Consider the following 13,218-nt stretch of genomic DNA (forward strand, 5'->3'; position numbering starts at 1 on the left):
GGGACCCAATAGATATTGTTTACCTTGACTTCCAGAAAGCTTTTGATAAAGTTCCTCATCAAGGGCTCCTAAGTAAGCTCAACAGTCATGGGATAAAAGAACAAGTCCTCTTGTGGATCAAAAACTGGCTAATTAATAGGAACCAAACAGTGAGTATAAATGGGTAATTTTCTCAGTGGAGGCTGGTAAGAAGTGGTGTACCACAGGGATCAGTACTGGATCCGATGCTTTTTAACTTATTAATTAATGATTTGGAGCTAGGAGTAAGCAGTGAAGTGGCTAAATTTGCAGATGACACGAAATTGTTCGAGGATGGGCGAGTGGGCGTCAACGTAGCAAATGGGGTTCAGTGTGGCCAAGTACACTGGGACCAAAAATCCTAACTATAAATACACGTTGATGGGTTCCGAACTGGTGGAGACTGACCAAGAGAGAGATCTTGGAGTCATAGTAGATAACTCACTGAAAACATTGAGACAGTGTGCAACTGCAATTTTTAAAAGGCCAACGCTCTGCTGGGGATTATTAGGAAGGAAATTGAAAACAAATCGGCTAGTATCATAATGCCCCTGTATAAATCAATGGTGCAACCTCATTTGGAATACTGCGTGCAATTCTGGTCACCACACCTCAGAAAAGACATTATAGCACTGGAAAAAGTACAAAAGAGGGCAACTAGAATGATAAAATGGTTGGAACCCTTATGAAGAAAGGTTAAAGCACTTGGGGCTCTTTTTAGCTTGGAGAAACGACGACTGGGGGGGTGACATGACAGAGGTTCACAAGATTATGCATGGGATAGAGCAGGTAGAGAAAAAAGTACTTTTCTCCCTTTCTCACAATACAAGAATTTGTGGGCAATCCATGAAATTGCTGAGTGGTCGGTTTAGAGTGGATAAAAGGAAGTACTTCTTCACCCAAAGAGTGATTAATGCATGCAATTCACTGCCATAGGAGGTCGGGATGGCTACAAGGCTGGAGGGAATTGGATAAACATATGGAGCAGAGATCCATCAGTGGCTATTAGCCACTACGTATAGATAGGAACTCTTGGTCTGAGGCTAGTGATGCACTGTATTCTTGGTGCTTGGGGGGACAACAGTGAGAGGGCTTCTGGTGTCCTGGCCCTGCTGATGGACCTCCTGATGGCACCTGGTATTTTTGGCCACTGTGAGAGAGTGTTGGACTGGATGGGTCATTGGCCTGATCCAACATTGGCTTCTCTTATGTTCTTATAAGCTCACTCCATCACACAGCACTAGGGTCTCGAACTGCCAAACTACAGAACTTCTGGTCTACAGCTCAGCATCTTAACCTCTAAGCCACCGCAGCCCCTTCCTCCTGTAATTAGACAGCTTTATATAAAATACATCGCTGCAAGCAAATGGTTTTGTTTTTAACACCTAATGCCACAATAACATTACATGCTAATGGAAATGTTTTCTCCTCTTTTTAAAAATGTTTAAGTATCAAAGGAAACTCACTCTTCCAGCTTCATCCAGGGCAAGAATACGGATCCTCCGACCTTCATTTTCCTTAAGATGTTGAAGATTAACTTGGTATTCCAAATAACCTCCAGTAACAAGAACTTTTTTTAAATTTAGTTGCCTGAACAATGAAACATTAAGTTAAGTTTGGCACACACACATCAACCAGTAGCATAAAGATCATGCCACCATAGAAACGGGGGGGGGGGGGGGGGCAAAAAAAAAAAATAAAAACTTTCAAAATTATATGAGCTATAAAATAAGTAGCCATGACCAGCCTGATCTCATCATAATTCAGAAACTGATCAGGGTGCGCTCTGGCTAGTATTTGGATGGGAGACCTCCAAGGAATACCAGGGTTATGATATGTCTCTTGCCAGGGTTTTTTTTGTAGAGAAACTCCAGCAGGAACTCATTAGCATAATTGGCGACACCCAACAGCAGAAACATATTAGCATATTAGGCCACGCCCCTGACAGCACAGCTCATTAGCATATGAGGCCACACCCGTTACCAGAAGTGTACTCATCCAGCCACACCCACCTTTTGCTTCTTATTCTGTTTACCTTGTTTGTTGTCAAAACCCAGGGCTTTTTTTGTAGCAGGAACTCCTTTGCATGTTAGGCCACACACCTCTAATGTAGCCAATCCTAATGAGTTCCTGCTGTTGGGTGTGGCCTATTATGCTAATGAGTTCCTGCTGGGCGTGGCCAACTCAGGAGCCAGCCAGAACTCCGTTCCTGTGCGTTCCTGCCCAAAAATAGCCCTGTAATCTTGCCATGAAAACCCTACAGAGTCGCAATAAGACAGCTGTGACTTGACAGCACTTTCCACCACCATAAAATAAGCAACTATTCAAAACAGTTTAGATGACAAAGCCTTAACCTTGACCTGGAGCAGGAATCATGACAAGCTGATACAGTAAAGGGATGAACATCAGTCTTCCCAACCTATGGTGGAGCTCCACCAGTACAGTGTGAAACACCCAGTGCTTTTTACTGCACGTCCTCACCAGCATTCTGTACCATGCCTACAGCCAATATGTAAAATATACCAGTTTGTATAAAGGTAAAGGTTCCCTTGCTCAAAAGCCAGTCGAGTCCGACTCTAGGGTTGCGGTGCTCATCTCCGTTTCAAAGCCGAAGAGCCAGCGCTGTCTGAAGACGTTTCCGTGGTCATGTGGCCGGCATGACTAAACACCAAGGCGCACGGAACGCTGTTACCTTCCCACTGAAGTGGTACCTATTTATCTACTTGAAATTTCTTGCTTTCGAACTGCTAGGTTGGCAGGAGCCAGTTTGTATACAGCCATACAAATTCTGAATGTAGTGCGGAATAAAGCTATTTTTACATTTTAAAGAAAAACCACATTTTGAATTATAAAATAGTATCATCTGAGGTGCAATGCAACTGTTTAAAGAGAGAAGTAGTAAAGCTAGCATGATGCTAGTGAGCACCAGTCACTACACGACTGAGAAGCAAACCAGCGATTTCCTAGTTCTCTTCTGCTACAAACTTATGATGCTGGCCTTCAGCAAGTCCTTACACTCTCGACCAGAGTTTTCTGTATGTAAAATGAGGGTAACAATAAGATGTTGAGTGAGCTGGGAGGATTACTGGGGTAATGTGTTTAAAGCATTATTATAGGCAACTAAGGGGCTACATGACAGAGGTTTATAAAATTATACATAGGGTGGTGAGAGTTGACAAAGAGAATATTTTGCCACTCTCCCAAAATACTACACTTGAGGGCATCCAATGCAGTCGATAGGCAGACAAAAGGAAATATTTCATTACACAGAGAGTAATTTTTCCCACTCTCCCAAAATACTACACTTGAGGGAATCCAATGCAGTTGATAGGCAGACAAAAGGAAATACTTCATTACACAGAGTGATTAAAATGTGGAATTTGCTGCCAATGGATGTAGTGATGGCCACAGGAATACACAGTTTCAAAAGGGGATCAGATAGGTTTGTGGAGGCTAGGTCTATCAGTGGGCTACTAGGCCATGGTAACTGAGGGGAACCTCTACATTCAGAGACACTAAACCTCTGAATCCCATTGCCAGGAGGCAACATCAGGGGAATGCCCTGTTGTTGGCCCTCCAAGGAACCGGTTGGCCACTGTGTGAGACAAGATGCTAGACTAGATGGACCACTGGTCTGAACCAGGAGGGCTCTTCTTCTATTCACTATGGATACTCTAAAGCTTTAGAGAAACACTAAGTATTATGACAATAAAAACATTCTATGATAGTGACTGAGGGGCCTACATAATCATGGTATTTTAAAGTATTCGTTTCCTGAAATTTGGCAAAAAGCCAACACAGAGAAATTTTTGCAGGAGTTGCTACCATGAACTTGTTGTTAAAGGTTTGCACTGATAGATAAACTCAGGGCACACAAGTACCCAGTACATTCATTTTTATACAAGGTAGATTTTTGCTATCTTGTCCTGTGTTCACTGAATGCTACCCATCTTGCTGCGCTCCAAGAAAAATGAAGCATAAAGAACCAAAACAATTCTGCATGCCAGAGTGCTTCATAGCTAATGCCATACATGAAGCTCTCGTAAAACTTTGTACAACTTTATAATGAACATGCAGTATTTATCCTAACAGTCCAGGAGGTTTTCAACTGGGATTAAATTAATATAGAACCACTTAAAAGGAATATGTGGTTATACAAACCAGTTTGCTAAAAAAAGCAAAACAAACTCCAAAGCATATAGATGTTCCAAAGAAAAGCACTCACTTGGAAGCCAACTTCTTGCACTGGTAGTCGGCAAGCAAATAGATATCTCCTCTTTCAGTAATACAAACCGTGGCACCATCACTTGCAGCAACGAAGGACATAGTAATGTCCTTATGATACAGAGCGGAGACTTGGCGAGGAGAACTTACGCACTTTTCTCCATTAGGATCTAGCAAGTATCCTACAATATAAGAAAACAACCTAAATGTTGACTTTTTCAGATCCATAACTATTTAGCATTTGAGCACAAGACTTCTCTGCTCATGGGGGAGGAGGTCGCCACACATTCACACACATAGAGATCAGGTGCTATCCATAAAATTAAAACACATGAAGCTGCTTTACAGTAAATCAAATCATTGGTCTACCTCGATCAGTACTGTTTCCTCCAGCTGGCAGCAGTGCTCCAGTCTTCCACACACCAACAAAATACACAAAACACACTTACACTCCAGTCCCAAGCACATTTACTTAGAACTGAGTCTCAGTCCAAAGCATCTTCTTTGTAAAGTTGAACTTTCCCCATTTGCGTGTAAATTTTGTAAACTACTTGAATAGAAGGCACGCAGACCAAGGGAAGAAAAAGAGTCAAAATAAGGATGATGTCATAGAGAAGCACAAAGAGCTAAATAGAGCAGTGTCTGCTTGTCTGAGACTTCAGTAGCTCAATTAAGCCTTTTCCCCTGCTGTTGCTGCTCCTTATTCATAAGATAGCAAATACATTAACCTGCTTCTAAAAGGGATGGAAATATCAAAGAAGATTTTGCTCTAAAAGTGTGCTTTATAGTTAAAGCTTTCTTCCTCACCTAGCTGTCCGCCATTCAATCCCATTGTATACACTGCTTCTTTCGTCCATAGCACTGTATGGAACCTGCCTGCAGCTACTCCAGTCACCATTCTTCCTTTGAGATTTTTTGCTTGAACCTGTATGCAAAAATCAAAGAGAAATACCAGATGTCATGTACCACACTAGAATATTCCAGGTAAGTGCATATTGTTAGGAACAGAAATTTTAATGTCATTCAAAAAGATAAAGTTGGGTGCAAAACAGAAAGCACTTCCACTCACACAAGGAAGGAGGGTCACATAAAGAAGGGTCTGCAATACCCTCCCCCCCATGCACACAGGCATCCAGCTTTATGCCTGGGAGTCTCCCAACCTTTGTGAGCAGCTTCTTGGGTGATGCCAAAGCCTGCAAAAACCGGGTAAGTAGAAAAGTCCCAGAGCTTAGCTCATAGCTCTTTGAGTCCAACTCATAAAAACAAGTACAAGAATTACTTACAATGAAGGATTATTACTCTGATCCATTTAATGAACAAGCGGTACTCTGGAAATGTGTGCCCAGTTAAAGGTATCACGCTTTATAGTTCTAGGTGGTTTCCCAACTGTTTAATTGGCTTCAGCTGTTCTACTTTCTATAACCAGCTTTTAGACTACTTTTACAATCATGTATTCGCCATGCTGCTGCTGCTATTAACAGTATTAAAAAGCAGCAATGAAAACTACCAAATGTTTTATCTTGGTAATTGGCCTTGCTCGCTTAACACTGAGATCTAGAGGAATTAGATGCCGAAAGAAACATGCATTAGATGCTGAAAGAACTGGAGCTGGAGTTTTAGGAGCTGGAACTGAAATCTGTGGTCTGAAGTCTTGTGGACCAAATCTTAGAATTACAGTCTACCACAACTTAAGGATGTTTACCACAAAATCCCAGTCCCAGTTATTAAGTCCCCTTCTCAAGTTAAATCATTCAGCGTAAAAGCAAAAATATATATCAAGACGTTCTTCCCATTAAATATTTTTCATATAATGTTTTTTCAAATTGTCCCAGGACTCTGGAAGTTCCGATTTTGTTTTGGAAGAAAGTCATTGGTTACCTGTACAGCCACAATCCCACTAAAACCACTGCCAGTGCTCAACTAAGGAGCTCTTTATTTTTTAAAAAATGTTCTTCACTTACTGATCCAAAGTGCTAGGCAATGTTGCTGAACAGTGTTCAAAATTTACAGTCCTCTTCTGAAGAATCTTGTAGAAAGCAAGGTTACAAACAAAAGCAGAAAAACTGCAGGTATACCAGGTGCCTACAAACTGATAATGATTTTAAGGTATTTGAAATATTTTTTCTATCAAAGATAATGGAGACATACAGCCATGGGATGCACCCAAATGCTCATAACATGACAGAAACTATCCCATTTACAAAAGAATATTTTTACCTGTCTGGGAACACTGCAGTTAGGAGGAGGAGGAAGAATACCCAGCTGATGAAAGGTGTTCAGGCCAAAGGTGTATACGCATCCATCTTCCAATAATACAACAGTATGATCTTTAGCTGCTGCCACTTGAGAACACTGATGAACCATCAGGCTTTCTACCTGTCTCGGGATCTAGAAGATATCAGCCATGGAAAATATTGCAGTTGGCATACATGTGTGTCAGTTTGGAACTCTAGCACTATAGTCAAAACTAAAGCATGAGTTTTAAATAAAATGGTATTGTATCTCTCACACACACACCCTACACTGTGTCACAATTCTCATGCTGAATAAGGATTTGCAGACATTTTAACACTATAATATTCTTTTGCTTTCAGCATTTTTTCCAAAACATGCTATTTGCTACTGACCCTGATTGACCTGACTCAAGAAATAATACAATTGCAGCTACCTGTTTCTGAATATTCCCAAAGCCCAGTGTAAGGTTAAGAACTACCTGCCTTTTTCTTTGGAAAAGGGCAGACTCCACAAACACATGCAACAAAGACATAAATATGGGCTACTGCATTCATGAATCCCTGAGAATATATTCACTTGACAGGGAAGGAAGCCCTATTCTCTTATCGTTTTCTACTAACTTTCACTGATCTGAAGTCCAGCATCTTATTCCTTCCACAAATGAGAAAGAGAACACTATGCAAAAGAAAGCCAGAAAAACCAGCTTTAACGCATCTCCTAGTTTGCGATGAAAGCTACTGTAGTTTGTCACTTGTGCCTTGTCATAACATCTGTCAGCATGATGTCAAGCTTCCCAAGGGGCAAAAACTAAATCTATACAGCTGAACTTCGCAGTTTAAGGGGGACAAAATCAAATGACAGTCAAAAGACAACCAAAGTACAGTTGCATGTAGGTATTTGGGGCAACAAAAAATGTAAGTTCCCATCTGTTCAAATGGATCATGCAAAAGACTAGTTTCAAAACAAAAAGCTTTCAAAACAAAAAGCTTTCTTCTGCACCAAATGGACTGGGAGCTACATTTTAATGTGTATTTTACACGCATGCTTAATACAAGTGTTAATCTGTATTTTAAATTTTCACTGGACTAATCACAGCCCGTGAATGCCCATCCAAGCTAGCATGTTACACTGTCTGGCAGATACTCTTCTTCGCCCTCACCTGAAGGGCCCAGGCTAGCCAGGTCTCATCAGATCTCAGCAGCCAATGGCAAACCACCTCTGAACATCTCTTGCCTTGAAAACCCTATGGGGCCGCCATAAGTCAGCTGTGACTTGACGGCTCTTTCCACCACCACCACCCTTTCAGAGGCAAGAGCATTACTAGCACCACAGTAACTAAGAGTATCTTTGACAGCCAGTGGAACTGAAAGTGTATACCAGGATACTAAACTCATAAGAACATAAGAACATAAGAGAGATACCAGGATACTAAACTCAATGGGTAACTCAACAACTATCATTCATAACCTACTGCATAACCATCAGTACCAAAAGTATCCTCAACCAAAGGGTTGGGTATTACTCCCTCGGCATTACATGATGGAAAAAAGATGGTACAAGGAAGAAGGCCTACAGAAGATGGTACTTTCAGAGCTGCACATCATTCCAGTGAATATGTACATGCCAAGATCTCCATGGGTAAGGATGCTTTTATCAGTTCAAAAGAAAAAGCTCACAAAGTTTCCTGCTTCTGACAGTGTACTGACAGGCTGCTTCTGACAAATTGAAGTATATTATGTTGGGGGGTTTTTTTAATCCAAAGACCAATGCATGCCTATAACAAGCCCCACTGATAAGAGCAGATAACCAGTTATTATACTGAGACATGAATTGTAGAATACCAAGCAAGTCTGTTCATCACCATGACCCAAACGACCTCCTTGACCATGTCCACAGGTATAAACATGTCCTTTCTGGGACAGGAACACAGAGTGAAAATCACAGAGCACCACCTAAAAGAAAAACAACAAAGATTTAACCTTTCCGCAAATTATCTTTAAGTGAAATCGGTTTCTACAACACTGCACAAGGAAATCAGATTTTTTTTGTTGAATATCAGTAAGATACTCAACATTCAGTTGTTAACCATATGTCACTGCTTTTACAGCTTTATGTTAACATCTTTTTGTCACTGAAAAAATAAACCTAAAAACAAATAGGGGGGGGGAACATGCTTTTAAAAAGACAATTGCACTTTATGATATTCACAATCATTCATGCCCTGGCTTGGATGGCACAGGCTAGCCAGATCTCCTCAGATCTCAGAAACTAAGCAGGGTCAGCCTGAATGGGAGACCACCAAAGAATTGCAGAGTTTTATGCAGAGGCCAAAAATGGCTACCTACCTCTGTTAATCTCTTGCCTTGAAAACCTGATAGGGCCATCAATACGTCGGGGTTGTGACTTGACAGCACTTAATGTACGCACACCATCATTCATATTTCCCGAGGGGAAAACTATACTGAACACAGAATTCTATATGTATGGGATTAGTGAACATCTAACACCTGCTGGCTACAGTGCACCACTAGAACGCCATAACATATTGTTTAAAAGTTAACCACAGAAGACTGAAGTAGGCCAACCCTTAGCGTGACACAATTCATATACATTCTGTACAGGGACAGTATATTCAAATACAAATAGCAGAAAGAACATGCTGTCAGTTTATGCTGAACAAAAAAAAAAGTCTAAAATCTGTTCATATGGAATTAATTACCTGTTTGATATAAATACCATTCCTAGGAAAGTAATCCACCAACTCAGGATGATGTTTACTCTGCTGGCCACTGTGCCCCAAAGTAAAATTTATATTGTTTCCCCAAGTGTAGACATCTGTAGGATCTAACAGAAAATGATTAATTCCATATGTATCATTTTCTACACATGTGCATGAGATGCATTGTTTTACTACAATTTCTAGTTTTGGCTAAAAGACTCCATACAATCCCACAAAGCTACCTCCTGGAAGATTAAAGCACATTGGTTTATTGCTAGCACAGGGCTACGTATAAAAACATTTGAAAAATATAAATTAAGATATCATCCTTTCAAAGCCTCCAACACCAACAGACTGCAGAGCTAACCCAGTAAATACAGTTTAAGTACATCCCCACCCCACCCCAAAATAACACAAAACAAAAACAAAGGAGACATTAGCACAATTCCAGCCATGCTGAATGGGACACAGCTTACAGGAGAAAGTGTTCTATTTTCAGCTAATGCATAAGGGCTAAGCATAACATACATACTTTTGAAGAAAGTACACAGCATGATTTATTAATAACTTAGAAGAATGTGAAAAGCCATACTCCAACAGGTTCAAAGTGAGTTTCAGGCTGCTGTCAACATCACATTTACTTCAAAATACCTGCATCTTATTTGGAACTCCACACACACAAGGCATGGCTAAAGATATGCACGCAGTGACAGGCACACCCAGGAAGCTAGAAGAGAAAACCCCTGAACTATTGCATAGCTTATACAAATACACTAGCTCAAGGTTCCCCAACATGGCACCCACCACTACTTCCTCTGGCACCAGCCAAGCTTTTCAGGAAGTGGGCGGGGGCACTGTAAGACAGGGCATATTATCGGAGGGGCTGTGACTCAGTGATAGAGCATCTGCTTGGCATGCAGAAGGTCCCAGGTTTGATCCCTGGCATCTCCAGTTGAAAGAATAAGGCAGTAGGTGATGTGAAAGACCTTTACCTGAGACCCTGGAGAGCGGCTGCCAGTATAAGCAGACAACACTGACCTTGATGGACCAAGGGTCTGGTTCAGTGTCAGGCAGCTTCGTATGTGCATCGGCTGCCCTTATTCAAATGAAACGGTTTTCCACAGATGTAATAGCAGCAGCAACAGTCACTACAGAATCAGGAAGATTGCTAAGCACCTCGATTTGTGGTTCTATTCGCCCTTCAGGCTTTCCTTCTTTTTACTCTCCCTTCTCTTTTTCAATCTCTCCCCGTGGGTATTCCTTCCATTCTTTTTATTCACCTTCTGGCAATTATTTTGCAAAGTGGGGATAGAAATATCGCATTTGACACCACCTCCTGTGGTAGACATTTTGGGCCAGCTGACACTCACCATTCCCCTCTCAAAATTCCAGTGGTGTCCACAGGCTTCAAAAGGTTGGAGACCCCTGCACTAACTGTAACTAAATTCACATCCCCTCACTAACAAAGAAATAATTGTGGGACAGGAGGTAGGTCAGGCTACGAAGCTGTGATTGCCTGGCTGGCCAGCCGTTTCTAACCTCCCAAAAGGGAAAAAATAAACCCCATTGGATTCTGTTTGGGGGCTATACACCTTCCCAAACAACTCTGTTAGGTTTCATTTTGCCATGAATTACTGTCCAAGGGAAGAAAAGTCTTGTATGTCCAAGCAGTCTTCCCCACCCCGGATTGAAAGTAGACACTTAGCAGTGGCAGAACATAATGACCATTCCATTAGCTGATTGCAAGTATTAGACTTTCTGGATCTGCAACTTCATACATAAGAGTGTGCTGAATATAACCTAGCATCCACAATTTAATGAGATTCATACATTCCAGTATCCACAATTTAATGAGATTCATACATCCCAAAAGATCAGCAGGTTGAACACACAGCAGAGTTTCAAAATATGTGTTTCCCAAACACTACTGTAGTGCTGTTCTAATTTATATGTGCAAGAATAATAATCCACGTATATGCCATACCAGTATTCTTGAAAGTAACATAAGTTGGTCTATCCTTCATTACAAGATCCAAAGCAGATAAGCCTTCCTTATCCTGTAGGTATACGCTCACACCATGCTGCAGTCAGGGCCGGGGGGGGGGGGGGGGAAGAGAAAAAGACATATTGACAGTACATGTTATTAAAGAACAAAAACAGGCAAAAAAAATTCTTATTTCAAATGTCCTCACAATGCTGAATCGGAACATTCCTTATCTCACTTTAGACAGAGAAGTCAAACACATACTCAGTTCCCTAGATGAAAGAGCATTTGTTTTAAATTAATCAAAATATATCCTTCCTTTAATGTGCAAGTGATACTGCAAAGCATTTTAAAAACTTGTTTTAACTATACAGGTTCAACATGTAGGTTTAACGATTTCATGGAGGGACAAATTTGCAAATTGCTACCTGATTCCAGGTTACATTCCATGATGTGATACATTAATGAAGTGCTACCACTAGGAAAGAAGCTCAATATTTTTAATGCTGAGGATTCTCCAGAAGTGTCACACTTTGTATCTGTGATGAACTGAGGGTAAAATGTTGACAGTAAAAATGCTGAAGACAGGAACCACTAGTCTTGTGACATGCATGAAGTAAAGGCTGCTTGGGCTATACATTGGCAGTAACACAAAGGGATTTTTTAAAAAACCACTATTTGTGCGTGTTTGATTCCATTCAAACACTGATTGTTCTATCTGTATTTAAACTTTTTCTGTAATGCCCGCACATGGGGATGTTCTCCATTAAAAGTGATTTTAAGGGGAAAGCACAGCAAAACCCCGAAAATAAGCTGTCTTTAAGCCACCCCATCTTGTTTAGCTTAAATGGGGAATAAATGGTTTTGAATACAGTCACAACATTTTCCAGGAGAAAAATCTACTGGGGCTTTCATTTAACCAACCACAATAAATAGATTTTAAAAGTATGTGTTTTGCAATTGTGCACCAGGATATATAGCACTTCTCTTTAGTTTATCTTGCATTAGTTTCTCAAGACTTTAGGTACAATAGGAACTTTCAATCACTATTAACTTGGTTCACACTGACCTTCATTAGCGACCACGCGCAATCTATATGGCCATAGAATATGCCTCGATGCAAAGCTGTCCATCCTGACTCCTCATCTTTTGCCAACAAATCCACTCCATTCGTTTCTGCCAGCCACTCCAGCGTTCCTTTCTTACCACAGGAGGTGGGAAGGTGAAGTGCATTCCTGCCGAAGACATCCCTGCACGTTGCTGCATTATAGCAGTGAGAAGTAAGGAAGGCCTTGATCTGACCTTCACTTCCTCGTGTCACCACAGAAACAACATCTAAAGCATGCCGCAATGATCGACACTTCAAAGTGCAGTCAGGCATGAAAGAATTCATCTTATTCATTTCCTAGACTCCTACCTCTTCTTTTGTCAATGCTTCACAAGAAGTTCATGACTTCCAAGTACTTAATTCGGCTTCAGACAGCTGCCATGGGAATCATTGTGCTGTTAAGGCTCAGCACTTAAAAAAATAAATAATTTTCAACAATATAAATTTATATTTCAAGTCTTCATTTCTTTATCTACAAAACGTTGTATTATTGTCCAAGGGAAGGGGGGAGAGAATCCAGAAGGCAAACGAAGGAGTGGGAGGGGGACTTCCCCCTCCGCACTACCTAGATCTTTTAGATCTCCATAATTGCAAGAGAGACCTGCAAAAGAAGAAGAGAGGGAAAACAAGTATATTAACATATTCAGAAAACATATTCAGACTTGATCCTACGAAATACAAGCACAATACCTGTGCACAGAGGAGTCCCAATGGGCTCAGCAAAGCTGTGTTTTCCAAACTTCCCCACCTCCTCCACAGAAGCATGTGGACTAGAGAGGGGGAATTTAAGGCAATTTCTCAGGAAGGGTTTCATAGCCCTGTTCAGTTCTCCAATAAAGTTATTCATGCTCTGAAGTAAATATAAATGCTACCCAGAGAAGGAGTACTGAACAAGGACATGGGAGGCACTTAGGGACATCCTATATTTAA

At 41.0% G+C, this 13,218-nt stretch overlaps 1 protein-coding gene across 2 annotated transcripts in view; it reads right to left on the reverse strand.

Annotated features, from left to right (window-relative positions):
- The window catches only part of IBTK (inhibitor of Bruton tyrosine kinase), a 60,770-nt gene extending 47,887 nt beyond the window's left edge, over window positions 1-12,883 (reverse strand). For both annotated transcript variants that reach the window (XM_015418812.1, XM_015418811.1), the window contains exons 1-8: window positions 12,250-12,883; window positions 11,181-11,277; window positions 9,197-9,321; window positions 8,319-8,429; window positions 6,460-6,630; window positions 5,050-5,167; window positions 4,244-4,424; window positions 1,485-1,608 (exon numbers count right to left, since the gene is read on the reverse strand). In XM_015418812.1, the coding sequence (XP_015274298.1) occupies window positions 1,485-1,608; window positions 4,244-4,424; window positions 5,050-5,167; window positions 6,460-6,630; window positions 8,319-8,429; window positions 9,197-9,321; window positions 11,181-11,277; window positions 12,250-12,582 (1,260 nt within the window). In that variant the 5' untranslated portion in view covers window positions 12,583-12,883. The remainder of the gene's footprint in view (window positions 1-1,484; window positions 1,609-4,243; window positions 4,425-5,049; window positions 5,168-6,459; window positions 6,631-8,318; window positions 8,430-9,196; window positions 9,322-11,180; window positions 11,278-12,249) is intronic.
- Between the last annotated feature and the right edge of the window lie 335 nt (window positions 12,884-13,218).

The sequence above is a fragment of the Gekko japonicus genome, unplaced genomic scaffold (assembly GCF_001447785.1).
Source record: "Gekko japonicus isolate JY-2015 unplaced genomic scaffold, Gekko_japonicus_V1.1 scaffold1278, whole genome shotgun sequence".
NCBI classification, from domain to species: Eukaryota; Metazoa; Chordata; class Lepidosauria; order Squamata; family Gekkonidae; genus Gekko; species Gekko japonicus.